This window comes from Prionailurus bengalensis, chromosome E4 (genome assembly GCF_016509475.1).
Source record: "Prionailurus bengalensis isolate Pbe53 chromosome E4, Fcat_Pben_1.1_paternal_pri, whole genome shotgun sequence".
NCBI lineage: Eukaryota > Metazoa > Chordata > Mammalia > Carnivora > Felidae > Prionailurus > Prionailurus bengalensis.
This window is the reverse complement of record NC_057360.1, coordinates 59,489,120-59,508,193: the sequence shown is the minus strand read 5'-3', so window position 1 is coordinate 59,508,193 and position 19,074 is coordinate 59,489,120. Positions and strand designations below refer to the sequence as shown.

Below are 19,074 nucleotides of genomic sequence, written 5' to 3'. Positions count from 1 at the left end.
TACAGGGTCAGAGGGTGGCACATTAAGCTGGTGTTCAAATTCAGAACCCAGAAAACCAATAGGATGGTAAAGTGGACAAATCGTGGGGAATGGGTCTCAGGGGACATCTCTGTCAACCTCTCGGTGCAGGTAAACAGCCCCCTGAGCATTAGCGTGCGTTTCACTTTGCCTTCTACTACCTGCCGTTATCCTGAGCTTTGTCTTGGATGCTCTGGGTCCTCTGCCTTCCTCAGTATCAGTGCTCAGGCTAGGTTGATGACTCTGTGATAATGACCTTGTAATCTTTCTTTGCAGGTCCCACCCCCAGCCAAGCACACACACACACAAAGCCATCAGGATTCCTAGAAATCCTGAGCTTATAATCTAATCCCAGAGCTTTGAGCTCTGGGTCTGCGGTTCAGGAGACACCAAATCCAGGAGGAGAGGAGCAGAGAGAAATCTGTCCTGGGAGTGGTGGTCAGGAAGGAAAACAAGGAAAGCCAAGTAAGTGCAGCAAGGGACACGGGGCAGGGGAGTGTGCTAACACCTAGAACAGGGACGTGCAGGAGGTGAGGATGGCCAGAAAAGTCCTCGAGGCTGCTGAAGGTAACAGCCGCCCTCTTTTGCTGGAACGCTGTGGTTCTGGAGGCTCAAAGCAGGCACGATGCCGGGATGACAACGCCCGGATGGAAGTCCTTCATGGCTGCTGCCCGCTCGTGCTAGACCTTCTCTGGGAATAGGGCCCCAAGGATGAGCAGGTCTGAACCCGTAAGGACACTTTAGGGAACAGGTATAATTCTGCCTGGGAAAACGCAACTGACGGTGGTCTTTAGGCGGTCTCTACTGGCCTATCAGGTTCTGCCGCCTCTGGGTGGGCCTCCCTAGAAAGTTCACGGTGGACCCCGCACAGTACCGAGCACCCAAGTGCTTAATACCGGGCTGGCTGATTTAGCTGGAGGAAGGGCTTTTACCCAGTGTTTCTGCACGGTATGAAAGATTTCCGATCCTAGTTCCTGGCATGTCCCAGGTATTCCATAAAGCCTTGTCCATTCAGTTATTTGTTCGCTCATTAAAAAAAAAAATTAACAGAACCACAGAGCACCTGCGATATATCAGGCACTGCCATAGGCACTTCACAAACGTCAACTCATGAAATCTTCCGAACAACGTTCTGCAGGAGGCACCGCCTTTTATGGGTGGGGAAGCAGAGGCACAGAGAGGTACCCGAGATGTCTGAAGTCACACAGCTAGTAACAGCTACGTATGGACCTATGTACACAGCCTCCATCTGGAGGCTCCAAGTCCATGCTATGTGGCCTTCAGCCAAAGAGGAGTCAAGGACAGTGAGTTCCAGGAGGTGGGCGGCTCTGAACCCCATGCCCTCCTCCACCGTGGTGCACTAATCTAATCTCCTGGGAATCTAATACTCCGTCTCCAACAAGGACACCAACGACAAGGAATCTCTAGCTCCACCCAATTCCGCCGCGTGGAGACCTCACCTGAATGCAAGTAAAGCCATGAGGGGTCTAAAGAGCTGGTAACACAAAGAGCACAAACCTTTGTATCTTTTTTTTTTTTTTTTTCTTAAAGAGTGTTGTGTTGGCCCTCAGAAGAATCCTGAAATACCTCTCCTGTACTTACAGCTTGTAAGAGTGTGTGCAATAGTCCTGTCAATGGGTGTTCACATTACTTGCTGTTCCCAGCCTTCTCCAGCCCTGCTTGGAATCATAAGGTTAACTTTTCTCTTGTAGGTGAAGCAACAGTACGAGAAATGCTGCACTGATCTCGGTGATCAGGAGCAGAGCCCAGCAGTCCTTTGAACCTGCTCTTCGATTCTGGTTCTAGAACTGCAAGGTTGGGCAAATCACATGATCTCTGAAGGGCCTCAGTTTCCTTATGTGTGCAATAGAGAGAATATGAATTTATTTATTTAGTTATTTATTTAAAAATTTTTAAAAATATTTATTTATTTTCAAGAGACAGAAAGAGACAGAGTGCAAGTGGGGGAGGGGCAGAGAGAGAGGGAGATACAGAACCAGAAGCAGGCTCCAGGCTCTGAGCTGTCAGCACAGAGCCCGGCGTGGGGCTTGAACCCACCAACAGTGAGACCATGACCTGAGCTGAAGTGAGACGCTTAACTGACTGAGCCACCCAGGGGCCCCCATTCATTTATTTAAAAAGACTTTTTCTAAAGTTTATTTATTTGAGAGAGAGAGAGAGAGAGAGACAGAGAGAATCACAAGCAGGCTCTGTGTTGTGCTGTCAGCACAGAGCCCGACGCCAGGCTTGATCTCATGAACCGTGGGACTGTGACCCAAGCCAAAATCAGGAGTCGGATGCTCAACCTAATGAACCACCCAGGCGGCCGTAGACAATAGGAATTTAAACCAATATTAATGAGGTACATTTTTGTAAAACATCTTGTATCTCATGATCGTCCTGTGCCTATCAGGTGATGAATCAGTGAATCACTGTTGACTACATGGGTTAGGAAGGGACTTACCTGACAATCACCTGAGTGAAGTAGAACTCAGATCTCTGACGGGCACTACATGGATGTGAGGGAGGAGATAAGTCATTCTGCCCCTCAGAGCCAGGAAGGCCAGCTGACAGCAGAGACCCTGTGCCCCCAATAAAGCGCCTGTCCAGGCAAGGTCATTCCTGCAGACCGTTACTGCGTTACAGAGTGTGTTTCTCAGAGAAGTGATAAGCTTGTATAAAAAAATTAAACTCACTGAATTGTTATAAAAAACCCAGACATATTTTAAAATAAACTCAATCCTGGGGGGATCTCAGCTGGTCTGCCGCTTAGCTGTTGGTATGACCTTGGACAGTTCCCTTCACCTCCTTTCACATCTGTGTCGTTGCTTAACCTGCAAAGTAAAGCCGTCGGGTTGGGGGGCTCCGTGGTTTTTTTGGCGTCTAAAGTTCCATTGTGTCCCTCTTTTCTGGCATCAGCTACCTAAAGGGAGCAATCAATCTGGAATCAGATGGCAAGCGTGGCCACTTCCTAACCGTGTAAACCTGCCAAATCGCTTAAGCTTCCCGAGCTTTGGTTTTCTCCAGCGTCATGTGGACAACACCACCACCTCAAAGAATGAATCAGAACTTCAGCAGAAGTAACTACAGAAAGGCGCTTTTGTAAATGCGGAAGCTCCAGCCTCGCCTTTTGTCACCAGATTCGAGTTTTACGTGACTCCGACTACCTTGAGATCTGCACACCCCAGGGTAGCTCGACGCAGGGCGTCCCCACCCCCATCCCCACATGTGGAAAGAGTCAGCCCGAGGAGTGCCAGGGCAATGCTGGGCGTGTGTGTGTGTGTGTGTGTGTGTGTGTGTGTGTGTGTGCCCTCTCTGGGGTCCCTGGTTCTGCCTGACAAACAGCAGACAGCTTTGCCTCCCCGCCCCCTTCCTCCTCCTGTCGGTCCTTCTCAAAGCCATCTGGAAGAGAAGGAGGCAAACCAGCTCACCACCTGCCAAAAGCCAAATGCCAGCGCAAAATGAGCCTCAGGGGTCAGCCCAGGGAAGAAGAGCGGGGAAATCTGGAGCCAACTCCTTCTGAGTCTCTGATGCTACAGAGAGACATGGAGGGTGGCTGTGCTCAGGCAGGGTCTCGAGGCTTCCTAGGAATGCAGCTCTCCTCTCCAGAACATCCTGGCTTGTCCAGGAAGAGCTGGGGCCCTGAAGTGTGCCCGGATGGGGACAAATGCCATAGTGGTTGACCAGAGAGCACTTACAACAATGCAGAGAAATGGAGTCACCGAGACAACAGCACGCCTCAGTCGGCTGTGTCCAGTGCATGGCAGGGGTCTTCCCAGACCCCCCCCCCAATCCAAGACCCTCCCAGTGCCTTGGATCCTCTCTCCACCCCCAATGGTGGGCTGCTGAGAAACCTCAGTTCTTTTTACCAAAGGGCCTCGCCTGCACAAGCAGCTTGCTCTGAAATGTGTTCCTTCCAACCAGAAAAGGTAGCCACAAAAAGCTTACTTCTTGCCTTACTTTTGCTTTACAGTTAAGGAACAGAAGAACCTAGTAAGGAAATCATAATGTAGTGAAATAAATATCTTGGAAGACCCTCTGTTACAAATCTCTTATGGGATCCACAGTTGAGCTTGCAAAAACACGTTCCCCAGAGGTCAAAAATGAAGAGGAAGCGAAACCAAAGAAGCAAGCAGGCTCAGCCCCAAAATGTATAAGGCAAACTCGAGAACCCTGCAGGAAGAGTGATGAACACCCCGGCATGGAGAGAAATTTCAACAGACCTTCTCACTAACTAATAGATCAAGCAGATAAAGCTTGGCAAGAACACAGAACGTTTGCACAACACAAGTAACAAGTTGGGCCGTATGGACATAAATAGTGACTAACCAGAAGTTGGATGGAGGGACCCAGAACCAACGTTCTGAGTTTGTACGGAAGTTGATTGTCACCAAGGAGCTACAGGCCAGGGAGCTCCATCCCAGTTCTGTCCTGGGTCATGCATGCACGGATCAAAATGTTGACTGACAGGGGAGGCATCACAGAAGAAATTGAATCCTGGAGACTGGAAATGATTGGAGGGAGAGCCATAACAGCTCAAGAGTTTGATGCTAGCCTGTAAATAGTCTGTGTTCTTGGACTCTGGATATACTTAGCCCTTGACCCGTCCCCGTGAAGGCAGCCTCACCATCTACCCGCTTCTGTCTCTCTAGCTACTCTACTTCCATTTAACCAGAGAGGTTTCTAATGGAACATTTTTTTCAACGTCTTTGCTCTTTTGGAATAGCATGAAAACCCATTCCGAAATGTTTTTCCTTTTTTGTGGCAAGTCATAAATACGACAGTGAAACTCTAGATCCTAATTCTGATTGCCCAGACATTTCAAGAAGCACCAGATGCTGAGGGTAAATCTTAGAAAAACCACTCTCGGCATTCAAGTAAGGATGGATTTCTCCCCTGGATCAAAGCTAAACACACCTATCTGCTGACCCAGAAGCATCTCTACTCTTCTTGGCTCAGTGGTGGCTGTTCGTCCAGTTGTGGGGGTACCTGGCCTAGGACTCCTCCATCCTGAGTCTGTCGTCACCGACACAAGCCGCAGAGACTGTGGCGCCATGTGAGTAGAGAAAAAACCATCTGAAGCTCCAAGTGTTCACAAACAACCCCCAGCGGGGGCTGCTGCGCCCAGGTGCCCCGACTTCAAGTCCTGGATGCACGCCACCCTTCAGCCATGTGGCTAAAAGAGAATTGGCTGCTTAATGGAAAAGTATGCACAGATCTGGAGGTTAAAGGCTGACAGATAAAGTTTCCGTGAAAACCTTACCAGGTAGACAGAGCCACCTCTCCCCCCTTCCATGCTACGCCAAGGGCCTGGGAGTTCCTGCAGGAGAAAGGGGCCCTTTTGGCTCCAAATCTGCACAGTGACCCCTTTCAGGCAACCTTCAGGTCCAACCTTTTGTCTAATTATGCAATAATTCCACTTCTGAAAAGTCTTTTCAATAGTGATTAAGGGACCCCACAGGTACACCCAGGTGGTGAGATTCCCTGTGGGACTTGGGCTCGGAAAAGGTGACCTCTCTCAGAGACACCTGAGAGAAGATGAGACAGTGGCCGGAGCAGGAGGACGCCATCTTGGCCGCAGAGGGGCCACCTCGGGGTTCCCGGCCCCAACCCTCCCTTCTGTCTCTGGCATCCCTTAGTTGGGGCCACTCAGCTCAGCTACCTGACCAGAGACTGTTACCCTAGGGGCTTTTCAGCAAAGAAGACCACGGGTAGCTGTTCTTGGCTTTGGGGCGGGAGTGAGATCAGCACCAGCCCTGCCCGGGTCTCCCAAGTTCACACCCAGCAGGCAGGGCAGCACAGAAGGTCAAGAGTTTGTCTGGCCTTGCTGGGCAGGAACCAGGCTGACTGTGGCTTCCCTGGGCCCCATCTACACCTCATCAACTGTCCTCTTTCCCACATCTTAGGGTCTGCTCTTGACACCCAGGCCTTTCTGATGGCCACCAAGAGGACAAGGGCAGTGAACCATGTTCTCAAACTTCTTTCATACCCCATCCCTCTGGTACAGACTTCTGTGAGTGGACCGGCCCCCTCCCAGCCCCACCCACTCTGGGGATGTCCCCAGTCCTCTGGTCTTGTCTGAGTTTCAGCTGCCTTGCCAGTCTTCCAGAACTCTAGTTTGGTTGCCCCTTTCAGTCCCAAACAATTTTCCTTATAAAGAACGTTCCATGGGGGCACCTGGGTGGCTCAGTCGGTTAAGCGTCCAATTCTTGATTATGGCTCGGGTCATGATCTCACAGTTCACGAGTTCAATCCTCACATCAGGCTCTGCACTGACAGAGCAGGATCTGCATGGGATTATTCTCTGTCTCTGCCCCTCCTGTGCTCACGCTCTCTCTCTAACTAAATAAATAAACTTAAAAAAAATAAGGCTCTTTCCATGGCTTTTGAAACCCTCCCCGCCCCCACCACGAGACGATGGTAGCCCAGGGCAGGTTTAGAGGGTATGAGGAGGGTAGGGTGGCTCACGGGCTTTTGGGGCAAAGGACAGCATTGCTCCTCCGGCCAGGACCCCCTCTGCATTTCTCCCTCCCACCTCAGATGGAAAGAGGGAGCCCGACAGGGAGGACCCAGGAGGACACGGGGCTGGGGCAGGCATCTGGCTAAGGCCCAGCAGCTTGGCAGAGTAAGAGAGACTGACCCGAGATAAAGCAGAGGGCCAGAAACCAGGCAGGGAAATGTCGACACGGACTCAAGAGATGCTGCACGTGATGGACAGGGACTTGAAAAGGCCCCGCGCAGAGGCGCCTGGGTGGCACAGTCGGTTAAAGCGTCCGACTTCAGCCAGGTCACGATCTCGCGGTCCGTGAGTTCGAGCCCCGCGTCGGGCTCTGGGCTGATGGCTCGGAGCCCGGAGCCTGTTTCCGATTCTGTGTCTCCCTCTCTCTCTGCCCCTCCCCCGTTCATGCTCTGTCTCTCTCTGTCCCAAAAATAAAATAAAAACGTTGAAAAAAAAATTTATAAAAAAGAAAAGGCCCCGCAGGCCAAGGGGACACTGCCGAGGGGCCCAACTAGGCCAGGAGATCTGAAGGGGTGTCCTCCTCCAGGGAGGTCCAGAGGTAGGTTCTAGTGCCAAGTTTTGAGAGGGAGGCCCAGGCTGGAACAGGACCGTGTAAGAGGGGGACAGACCACGTGACATTGCTCTTTCTAGTCATCACGACTGACGGGCAGCCTGGAGTGGTACAAAGACACAGTTTTGGAGTCAGCAGACGGGCAGAAGTGACAGGCTGCTGAGAGGCACACATGGCCCCCTCTGCAGTCCTTCCTCTAGACCCTCCTTAAATCCCACAATGGGCAAACGGTGCGTTGGCCCTGACCGGCTCGTTTCTGTTCCCGTCCCCCCCCCTTCTTTACACTGAGCAGACAGCCCACTTCGATCATGCCCCCTGCTAAAGTGCCTCAAGTTAACAAAAAATAAGACCCCCCTCCCCCCCCCCAAAAATGGAGAGAAACCCAACTAAAAGCCACAACAGAAACAGAGTCTCCAGGCTGCTAGGATATCCCTCTCAGACTCTCCCCATCTGTTCTGCTCCACGGGGGCCTCCCAGCTGAGCCCTGCTATCAGGGGAGGGCCCCCGGCCCCTCACAATCTGTCATCTTTGACACCACTTGGATCTTGTCTCTTCTGGAGCTGCCAGGGGCCCTGAAGCCACCCTGCCTGTGTGTGGGCAGCGAGCCAGGGGGCCCACGTACAGCATCAGCACCTGGGTGGGAGGGGAGTACGAGGTGGGGGAGAGGGATTCTGGGCTGCTGGGCACCCAGGCAGAATCCCAATTTCTCCATACATCCCTCCCCCCCCCCCCCCCCCCCCCCCCCCCGCCATGGGCTGCCAAACCCTCCCATTTCCTGCCATCTGTGATGCGCCTCTCTGGGGAGACCCTCTCCTTTCTTGCTTGCTAATCACTGTCTGTGGACACTGGGAATAGGCTGGTCTCTCTGTTCCTGGCAGCTGTGTAGACATCCCTTGGGCTGATCCGAGCTCCCCCCTGTGCTGCCGAGGGCCGGGTTCTTCCTGTCCTCTGTGTGGCTTCCTCTCTTGGGCGGGTGGCCATCTCTGTCCAGAAACCTGGACCTTCAGCAAACGGCGTGCAGGGTGGTGGGGGCAGGGATGAAAAAATCAGACGTGGTGACCCAATTACTACTTTACAGACTAGGGCTGCGGGGAGTTGGAAGGACGTGGGTCTGAGGCCTGGTGGTGCCACTCACTGGCTGTGTCACAGCCCCTCTCTGGGCTTTGGTGTCCCTGTCTGTAAGATGAGCAGGTGGGCAAGATGAGCTCCCATGCTGCCCTAACACTCCGTGACTCACAGATGATTCTGCTGACCCACTACCTGCCTTTTTCTGGGTGTTTCTCTTCAGATTCTGCTGTGACTGGTAGCCGGAAGGGTAAAGAACACTGACTCGGGTGCCAAGAGGGTCCCCTGGGTCCGACCCCAAGACCCCGGTCTCATTAACGTCATGTCACGACCAGCTGAGCAAACCAGCTGGGAGGCGACGAGGCCGGTGATTTCCAATTTGATTAAACCCTTTGTTCCCCGGGTCTGCTCAGTAAGGACAAAAGCAAGCACTCAGGCCATCTCCTGAACACCCTGTATTTCCTCGTTTGTTCATTCATTCACTCAACCCTTAATGAGGCTTGTAACATCACAGAGTCTCTGGAAATCTGGCTTCCAATCCTGGCTCTGTCTCTGATTAGCTGGGCAGTGGCAGGCGAGTTACTCAACCCCTTCGGGCCTCAGTTTCTTCACCTCTACTATGGGGAAAGGAACGGCCCTGCTTCGCAGACGGGCACACGAGGCATTTAGCACTAGACGCATGTTCAACAAATGGCTCACTATCATTGAGTAAGCTGCTTATGGCCTCAAGGGCAGACAGACAACAGAATAGGCCAATACCCACCCCTTCCTTGAAGTGCACGTGTGGCCCAGCATAAGACAGCCTCCCCAGCATCAAAGGCCACGAAGAAATCTTGGGAGTGTGGGTTTAGTTTTATGGCACAAATTTATTTTTAATGTTTGTCCGTTTATTTATTTAGAGGCAGAGCGTGAGCAGGGGAGGGGCAGAGAGAGGAGGAGACACAGAATCCGAAGCAGGCTCCAGGCTCCGAGCTGTCAGCACAGAGCCCGACGCAGGGCTCGAACCCACGAACCGCGAGGTCGTGACCTGAGCCGAGGTCGGACGCTTGACTGACTGAGCCATCTAGGCGCCCCACAAATTTCTTATCTTTCTTAAAAATTGGGAAGCTTATTCAGGAAGGTTTGAAACAGATTCTCCATTATTTGAGTCACTGGAAAAAAAGAAAACTTTGGTCTTGGATTGAGTCAGCCGTAGGTGGAGGCCACCCCCTGGGGTTGGAGGCTCAGCGGGGGGCTCTCAGTAGGAGGACAAGAGGGTGGCACCCTGCTCGCCCACAACCAGCCCATCTAAGTCCCCTTCATGCCTTTCAGTCCCCACATACCCCAGCCCCTGACGCCGGCCCCCTACTCCCATTTCTAGAGCAAAGCAACATCTCATTGGCCCGTTTCTGGCCGTTTCCAATTTGCCAAAGCCTGTCGAGGCCACCCCTCATGCCCAGAAGCCCCGATCTCCTCAGCCCGCCTGCCTCTTCAAGATGCCGCAGGGCCTGCTGAGCGAGGATGCTGACCGGTTTATCGCTTCCCATTAGCCAGACCTCTGACAGCCTCGGAGCGCCCGGGCCTGATGCGGGCCCAAAGCCAGCTTGGAAAGGTCAGGCCCCAAGAGAGGAGGCCAGCCGGAGGCTTTCTGAGGCAGGCCTGTCACAGAGACCCCGCTGGGGTGCCATCAGACGCCAAGGTCTTATTTATTCCAGTTTAATCTGACAGCCCGAAAATTTCTCTTTGCTTTTGCTGAATGCATTTCGATGTTCCTCTCTGCCCCTCTCTGGTCTTCACAGGCCACAAATGCTGACTGACCCAGGGGTGCTCAGTGTGCGCGGCTCTCAGGATGACCTCTCTTGTCCCCGGCTCCTGTCCAGGGCTGGCTGACTGTGCACTTGGCACACAAAGGCTCTAGGGCAGGAGTTGGGAGGCCTGGGCACCAGGCCTGACCCAACCAGTGCCTGCCAGGGTGACCTTGAGCACACTTCGTAGTCTCTTTCTTCGGGCCTCTGCTTACTCATCTAGAATGGGAATAACGGTTGTCCTCAACGTGTCTGTGATCATTGTCAGGGTGCCTGTGTGAAGTCTCCTCTGTATAGAGACAGGATCTGTCTGTATGGAAAGAACCAAGTACATGAACGACAGCGGACACATCAGCCGTCATCTGGGTGCAAATCACTTCAGGTATCGGTCCTCATCTGCCCACCCGGGGCTGGAAAGTCCACAGCTCCTTCCTGAGCTGGAACAGCATGGGCTGGGAAAGGAGTGACAGTTCAAGGAGTATGTCCGCTGAGCCGACGCACAAGCCCAGGGTCCTTCCACCACCACAAGTGATCTGCCTTCGGTTCTTGATCGTCCACCCAGACAGCAACTGTCTGGAGAGTCTGAGGGCTGAGGGACAAACAGACTCTGAAGTCCAGCTAACTGAGGGGTCTGGGTGACTGTCATGCTGCCCATGAGGGCTGACACGGGACCCTCAAGGAAGCTCCTGGAGGAGCCACGGGCCTAAAACCTGCAGCCCAGACTGGCCGGCGTGGGGTCCCTGTGAGGCAAGGAGGCGTCCCCTTGTTCCCAGGGAACGAGATACTGGGCGAGGACAGAGCTGGTTCCCTGCCTTCTCTGCACCCCTCGCCCCAAAGATCCTGCTAACGTCTGCCCTCAGCGGGAGCTCTGAGGCACCCACATCCGTGACCTCAGGGCAACTTTCTCCGTTTCCCGAGGAGTGAGGAAATAAGACAGATCTGAGCAGACACTACAACTAGGTCCGCTTCGGAAAGGACCAGCGAACCGTCGGGGGACAGCAATATTCCACAGAGCGAGTTCAGAGCGCCTCCTTCCTAGGAGTTAAGGCCGTGGACCAGACACAGTGATGGGCTGATGGCAGCCCCAGCCAGGCCTCCTGGCAGGGCCGCTTGCCCCTGAGGCCCTGGGCCCGCTACTGACCCTCCCGGCCACAGAAGCACCCCCCTGGCTGCTGAGATTCCCGGAGGCCGTGTGTGGAAAGCACTCGGCGCAGAGACCTTCCGTGTCATCTTGTCCCCTGCCTTCGTGGCCCTCCCCTTGTGGCCCTCCCCCCCGTGGCCCTTCGGTAGCAGCATCTCCCAGACTCAGGAGGCTTTCCCTGATGGGAATGGTTCTCCCACCTCAACACACCGGCCCCTCCGTCTACAACCCTCGGCAAAACCTCCAGGGCGCCTCAGTGACAGGGGAGGGCCGGCGAGAAAGACGGGCAGCTTGTGCAGGACTGTCGGTGTGGGCACTTCTCTGTGGTTGCCGTGCAGGCCCTGACCCCTGCCAGGGACCCCGGCCCTCCACGGGCCCTGCCTCTCTGGGAGTGCTCACCAGAATGCTCTGTTACGGCGAACTTGACATCATTTCTTTTCTCATGATAGCCATTTATGAATCGCGGCCACTTCCTGCGACCTGTTCAGCGTGAACACATCAGAAAGGGCAGCCCTCTGTTATCTGTGACCCAAGTGGCTGAACAAGAAGGGAGCTACAGAATCACCTACTTGGGGCCTTTGGCAACACTGTGCCTCTCCTCAAGGAGCGCTGGGGGAGAAGCGAGGCCCTAGGCCGCAGCAGCGGCCAGCCTTCTCTCTTTCTTTCTCTCTCTCTCTTTTTTAAAGTTTACTTATTTATTTTGAGAGAGAGAGAGAGTGAGTGAGTGCGGGAGGGGTAGAGAGGACCCCAATGTGGGGCTCGAACTCACGAACTGTGAGATCATGACCTGAGCTGAAACCAAGAGACGGGTGCTTCACCGACTGAGCCACCCAGACGCCCCTTCTCTCTTAACCTGGAACATGAAGCGTCTGCAGACCGGGCCCCAAAGACAGCATCTGCCTCTGCTGCCCCGTGCAAGGTCACTGACACCCTGCCGTCCCGTCCACCCAGTGCCCGGTTGTATTTTAGCATCCTGGGTTCCACCAGCCACGTTTTTAACTCCCTTTCGAACCCTCTTCCTGAAATCTCCTCTGGTTCCTCCCACTCCCTCCAGCCCCGGGGTTGTGCTTTATCTCCAGTGAGCTTAGTGCTTCCTGATAAGGCCTGCTAATCTGCTGCAGCTCCCTTTCTCCCAGATGGGGAAGATTAGAGGCAAAGGGTTAGGCCACCGCCCCCTCTAAGGGCACTCAGGACTCTAAGAAGGGAAGTGCATCCTGTTTCCCATCTGATGCTCTAGACTGGGAGTCCCCAACATTTCCGGTGGGGAGAAGCTCCAGCTACTTCCAGATCATGCCCCCCCAACCCCCATCCAGTGATGAAACAGGAATGGGGGATGGTTGTTGGTGCAATGGCCTGGGGACTTATCAGATGCCCAAAGGAGGCACCTCTACGACCAGTGAGAGCCACCCACAAAGCCATACTGCACACGCAGGCAGCACGCAGCTGTGAACAAGAAGGGGCGTGCTAGCTTTGGGGGAAATGACGCTAAATGCTAAAGCACCCAGGTCCTGAGAGTCAGGCCACGAGTCAGCGATGCAGGTGACATGCTATGACAAGGTCTCTATGTTACCTCTCCTCGGGCAGGCCCTGGATGCCACTTTATCACAGGTGACAGGAAAGCGAGGCTTCCGCGTTTGCTGAGCGTGACTCGTGGTGCACAGATTACTGCACAGAGACAGAGGAAGCGACAGACAGAAGCCCTGCTCTGAGACGCAGTGGATCTGCTGGGGCAAAGGCAGGACGAAATGACACAAAAGCAAAGTGGCATTAAACCGTGTCCGTGCTAAGTGACGGTGCGTATGTCTAGAGTTCAAGAGCTTGGTAGGGTTAGCCTTGGGTTTACTATGAACAGCTGACTTTGAAGAGAGACAGGATTTGTTGAAGGTGACATAGCCTCACTGAGGTCAGAAAAAAATGGCTCATTTATTTTTTTCAAATGTTTATGGAGTATCTGCTAGGAGCTGTGCACTCTTCACCGGAAGAGAATGGATACAGTATCTGCTTTCATGGGGCAGAAGGGTCAGGTGTTAGATAAGTATACAATTACATTCTCGCTAACTGTAACAAGTAAAAGAATAGTGTCTCAAAGAGACCAGAAGAACCTGAATTTAAACTGTGAAATCAGAGTGGCTTCTGAGGAGGTACCAGCTTAGACGTGACTGAGAAGTAGGAATCTTCTAGAGAAGGGTGAGCAAGCAGAGGACGTCAGACACAGAGCGGCACAGGCAAAGTTCTGAATTGGGGTGAAGCTGGGTTTTTTGAAGAAATGGAAACAGGCCAACGCGGCTTGAGGACAGGCATTCAGAGACCAGGGAAGAGGCTGTCCCTTGAATTTGGATACAAATTCAAACTGTATTCTGACTGCAATGAATTTATCAGTAAAAAAGTTTAAGCAGGAAAGCGGTAACACTTACGTTTCAAAAGTATCACTTGGCTCCTGGGTGGGGAAGAGACTGGAGGTGGGGGGTGGGGGCAAGAATGGAGGTGGCAAGTTTGTCTAGAAATCCTCTGTTGGGGCAGATGATCGTTGACAGCGACCTGTCCTATGAGGGTATGCGTGGATGCAGATAGGTGGCCGGATTACAGAGCTATCTCGGAGATGGGGCCAGCAGGGTTTGATGATAGACTGGACATGTGGGAGGATATCTAGGGTGACACACAGATGTTTCAGCCTGAGCAGCTCAGGGGCTGGTCTTTACCATGATGGGGGAAAGACTGTGGAGGTGCAGATTTGGGGAGGAGGGAGCTATAGTGGCAATCAAGAGGCCTGGTTTGGGGGTGCCTGGGTGGCTTAGCTGGTTGAGCGCCCAACTCTAGACACTGGCTCAGGTCGTGATCTCGCCATTGTGGGACCGAGACCCACGTTGGGCTCTGTGCTGAGTGTGGAGCCTGCTTGAGATTCTCTGTCTCCCTCTCTCAAAAGAAATAAACATTAAAAAAAAAAAAAGAGTTCCAGTTTGGAGCCATTCAATTTGAGATGTCTTTGAGACGGCCGAGTGGAAACTACATAGACACACACACCTGTACCACAGGTGACTGCATATCACACAGAGGCTGCCGTTGGGATGGATAAAATTACCAGGGAGAGGATCAGATGAGTAACGTCCTGATGAACGGTACTTTGAGGTAAGACAGAGAAACAGCTAGAAAAATGGCATAAAGCTAAAAGATGGGGGTGATTCAAGATGGAGGAAGCTGTCATTGCTGAAAAAGCAAGTGTTTCTCAACGATGTCTCCTGGATTGGTCACACGGATGTCACAAACTGAGCAAGAACGATTCTGCGATGGATAGAAACCAGCTTGGGTCGAAATGAACAGACGACCAAGGTGGGTTAGTGGAGTCAGATTCTCATTAACGTTGGCTCTGAAGAAAGAGTAGACTAGAGAGACAGGCAGGAGTGAGCTACGATCTCCTAAAAAAGTTTCACCCGGGCTGACCAGAGCTCCCTTACAGCTCGGAAGATGCCTCCCATGGGGCTCCGAGAGAGTGGGGAGGGCTGCTGCTGGCTCTCGCCCCGCGCTCCGGCTTCACCTCGTCCGTCCTTGACACATGAACCCCATTCTTTGTTCAAACCTCACTCAGGAAACCTCTTGGGTGTCGCGCTCTAGCATTCAAAGCTGTTCCATCACAAAGATTTTTGTGTCCCTCTCGAAAAGCTCCCACATGGTCTGAAGGAGGTGGGAAGAGCCTCCCGACACTCTGTCTTGGCTCCTATGACCTGACCTCAACCTTCTCTTCCGGGTCACGCTGTTCTAGGCCTTCCCGGACAGACCCCAGCCTGCTTTCGGACCTCGTCTCCCACTGCTCTCCTACCTGACAGCTCCCCTTCCCCCAGCCTACTTATGTCCCCTTAGAACAACTTCTTTTTTCCTGACTCCATGTATTTGCTGTTCGTCCCCCTTAAGAATTAGCCCCCCCACCCCCCCAGGTGAGCCTGATCCATTCCTCACATCCAGCTCCAGAACACGCTGCCTCCAGAACACGCTGCCTGCTTTCCCAACCCCGTCTCCAGCATTTCTCCGACACCCTGGGGAACACTCCCTCCTACTGAGGAACAGTGAAGTTGCCTGCTGGTCCTCTGCTTTCTTTGCTGGCGCCCTTACCTGGGAGGCGCTTGGTAAATATTTGTTTACTGATGGGACGATTGAGAAAAGCCAGAGGCCTTTCATCCCCAAAAGAGGAAGGCTTGCAGCTGTCTCCCCAGGGCTGCATCGGCAGCATTCACCAGGGCCCAGGAGACATAAATAGGGGACATAAGTATTCCCCAGCCTGGGTTCTGTGTGGTCCTGGGAGGACGTTCCAAGTTACATGAGTTCAAGTTCAAACGATGCTCTGGCCATCAGTATCATCAACGATTTCAAATGCTCCTTCAGAAACCGACTCCTTCCTGGAAATGTTGAAACCCTAAACCACAAAAGCCCATGTTTGCTTTTTAAGCCTGTCACTAGAAGTTTCTTGCCATTTTCAATTGTGGATTTCCTCTGGCAGTCCCTTTTATAATGCCGAAAAGGCAGCTTTCTAAGCTAAACCCTCTGATCATATCATGCTTCATGGAACAACAGCATTGCACAGGGTGAAAATTCAGCCTGCGGTGTTCTCCACTCCCCCCCGCCCCCAACTCAAGACACTGGCTAAAGCAGGTAACTAATAGGCTGTGATGACATTCATGCAACGTGAGGTCCCATTAAAAAGTCTGCACTGGCTAAGTTTTCAGGTCATAAACATTTTGTGGAGATCAATTCAATCAAATCTGGGCTCCAAAGTATCCTTAAATACACAGCAATTGCTGCGACCACGAAGACAGGTAGACTCTGGGCACAGATCTACAATAACAGGCTTCATGATTTCTTGGGGACACTCCTGCTCCCCTGCAGCAAGATGACCACAAGAATCTTAAAATACTGATAGTGGCAGTTTAAAAGCAAAACTTTTCCCCAAGCCCCAAAGGCAAGAATTCGGTCAGGTAAGGTCGGGGAATATGTGTCCCTCAGACCCAACCCCAGCTCATCTCCATCACAGTTGGTTCCGTGGTGGGCACACCCTCCCACTGATCCAAGGAAGTTCAACTACTATGTCTGTTTATAGCTCAACTTGGCTCTTCCTGAGGCAGAATATATTTTCTTTTATGGAAAGAAATTATTTGTTTGTTGGCTTTTGATATACTGATTCACGAGAGATATGAGCAACAGAGAGGTTTGGCTGTGTGGTCTGGGGAAAAGTGAGGCTGTTTCTGTTCAGTCCCTCCCAGCCTCCTCTACAGAGGCCCCAGACTGCAATGACTGCCCCCTGCCCCGACCCCCGCCAAGGAGCACACTGCCATCAGAGCTGGGCCAGGGAGACAAAAGGGAAAGCCTCTGCTTGGTCTGGGGCTTGCTCTGTCTGACTTTGCTGGCAACAGTTTCTACAAAAGCCACTTTAAGAGACCCGTGTGTTCAGATATAATCATCCTTTTGAGGCTGTGTCTGGTTTTAAACGGCACGATCCACCTAAAATAATATGGCCCCCACCCCCATTTCTTACATCCAGCTGTCTTCCAGAAAGATAAGAACACACACTGAGCAGAGGCATTACAGGAAGAAACTAGGCTCTCACCCATCATCACTAGGAATGAGCTCTCTCCAGCAATGAGATCCCGTGCTTAAAGGAAAAAGTTCAAACTCTTTGAGGCGAAGGTGAGGGGAACAAAACGACCTGTCAAAATTTCTTTTAGCACCCACGACTAGTGTTAATTTACATGCTCTCGGAATGCAAGAAAAAGCCTGCCAACTGCCACTGAAAGGATAGTTTGACCTTTCGAAATAGAAACACGCTCGCCCCATATCAACATTCAGGAGATGGACCCTGGAAGTTCTAGAGTCTTCGGGTGATAAATGGCACGAGGCCGAATTTCCAGGAAAGGGTTTCTCCACAGCCTGCAGGTAGGGTGCTCTGGACCAACACCGCAACACAGGTAGAAGGCAGGCCCCCAAACCGTTAGCCGCTGCAGCCGCCCACTGCTCAGACTCTGCTCCTGCAAGGGAGCTGGCAGGGAGGTTGAGAAAACCGAGTAACTAAAAAGTCTTGGACGCGAGGGCCCGCAGCCTGCGCTGCTGGGGCAGGCTGTGGGCTCCTGGCCGCGGCCGCGGCGTCGCCGCGGCGCTGGGTCTCCCCGCAGCCGCCCAGCCCCGCGCGCACCGAGCGGCGCTGCTGAAGGAAGTTGGAGAGCTCCCAGCTCGCCGGCAGGATTCGCCGGTGGGCGCCGGGGAATCCCTTCCAGCGCCGCAGTTAGTGAGTGGAGTAAGTAAGGACCCTGGACAGCCAAGGGACCTGCGCTTCGCAGGAGCACAAGGAAAACACCGCGCCACGCCAGCCCCAGGCTGCTCGCACAAGGTGCTCCTCACCGCCGCACACCTCGTCCAGAGGGCGCCGAGCAGGAGAGGCGGCTCGGCCGGGTCTGAGGCTCCGAATGTTAACGCCGGCAGGCTCCCCGGCCTGGGGCGCAAGGTTTCAAAGCCAACGGTCGAGGGAACCAAGGGCAGAACCAGCGAGTCCCGCTCGGACGCCCGGGACCTTCTCCTCCAAGCCCGCTCGGGCTTTTCCAAAGGACGCGCGGCACAGCCCGTGCGCCCCCGGCACTCCACTCCGCTCCTCTCTCCACAGGTCCCCCCAAACTCTTCCCGGGAAGCGCCCACCAAGCCCAGACGGCGCCCCGAAACTCCCAGGGCACTCGCCAGCCACCCCGACGCCCGTCTCTCGAACCCTCCTCGTCGTGTTCTCGCCGCCCCGCACCGTCCTCCTCGCGTTCACGGAGAGTCAGAAGCAAACCACCAGAAAATGCCTTCGCGAGGAGCCTCCCTACACCCGCCCTGTCACTGAAACAAAAGCGCAGGGAGGAGGGAGGTGGAAGAGGAGGCGGGAGGAAGGTTTAGAAAGAGGATGGGGAGAGCGCTAAGAAGGAGCTGAGCGGGAGGGTCGGGGTGGGGAGGAGAGACGGGGCCAGGGACCCGGCTCCGGCACCGCGCCGCCGGTCGCTTACATGCCCAGGTCGCTGTAGGTGTTGAAGAACTCCATCTGGTTGCACGCCTGGATCCAGCCCACCACCCAGGTCTCGTGGCGGGGGATGGGGGGCATGACCACGCGGGCCGAGGCTTTGAAGTAGGGGGTCTTGTAGCGCAGGACGATGGGCGAGGTCTCCTCGATGCGCGTGGGGCACTGGTCGATGGTGGCGCACACATCGTACACCACGATGTTCTCGCGCCGGATCCGCGCCTTGCAGGTGATGCTTTGGATACAGCCCATCCTGCCGCCCGGCGCCGGCGCGGCGCGGCGTGGGGCAGCGCGGGGGCCCGCGCGGGCAGCCGGGGGCGCCCGTCACGCCGGCATGGCGACGCGCCGCCCGCTCCCGGTCCGGCTCAGCTCGCGCCTGGGAGCGGGGAGCCGCCGCCGGGCATCCTCCGGGGAAGCCCCCTCCTCCGGCCGCCGCGCGGGGTCCCCGCCGCCCCGACGCCCGCCCGCCGGCCCCCGCCCACGCCCGCCCCCTCTCTCCGGCAGGGCGCGCGGAGCGTGCGCTCCTAGGAGGCGGCGGGCGCCCCCGCCGAGGGCAGGGGGGGGAGCGGCGCTGCGCCGAGCGGTGCCCACCCGGGGCCGGAGCCCCCCGCCCCTCGCCGGAGAGGAGGAGGAGGCGGCGGCGGCGGCGGCGGCATGGAGCCGGGGGAGGGCGGCGGCGGCGGCGGCGGCGGCGGCGGCGGCGGCAGCGCCCGGTCTGTCTGCCTCCGCGGCGGCAGCAGCAGCAGCAGCAGCAGCAGCCGCCGCCGCCGCCGCCGCTGCATGAACCTCTGCACCGCGGCTGCCCCCCGCGTGCAGCGCACCCAGCGGCGGGCGAGCGGGCGGCCCGAGCGGCAGGCGGAGGCGGCGGCGGCGGCGGCGGCGGCAGCGGAGACCCGCGCGGCCGCCGGCCCCGCCCCGCACTCCCCTGCCCGGCCGCTGGGGGCTGGGGGGCGCCAGGGGGCTGCGACC

At 54.9% G+C, this 19,074-nt stretch overlaps 1 protein-coding gene across 1 annotated transcript in view; it reads right to left on the bottom strand.

The window, feature by feature from the left end:
* FAM78B (family with sequence similarity 78 member B) overlaps positions 1-18,777 on the bottom strand; it is an 80,713-nt gene extending 61,936 nt beyond the window's left edge. Inside the window, exon 1 of the mRNA XM_043567822.1 lies at positions 18,095-18,777. Within this exon, the coding sequence (XP_043423757.1) occupies positions 18,095-18,357 (263 nt within the window). The 5' untranslated portion in view covers positions 18,358-18,777. The remainder of the gene's footprint in view (positions 1-18,094) is intronic.
* Between the last annotated feature and the right edge of the window lie 297 nt (positions 18,778-19,074).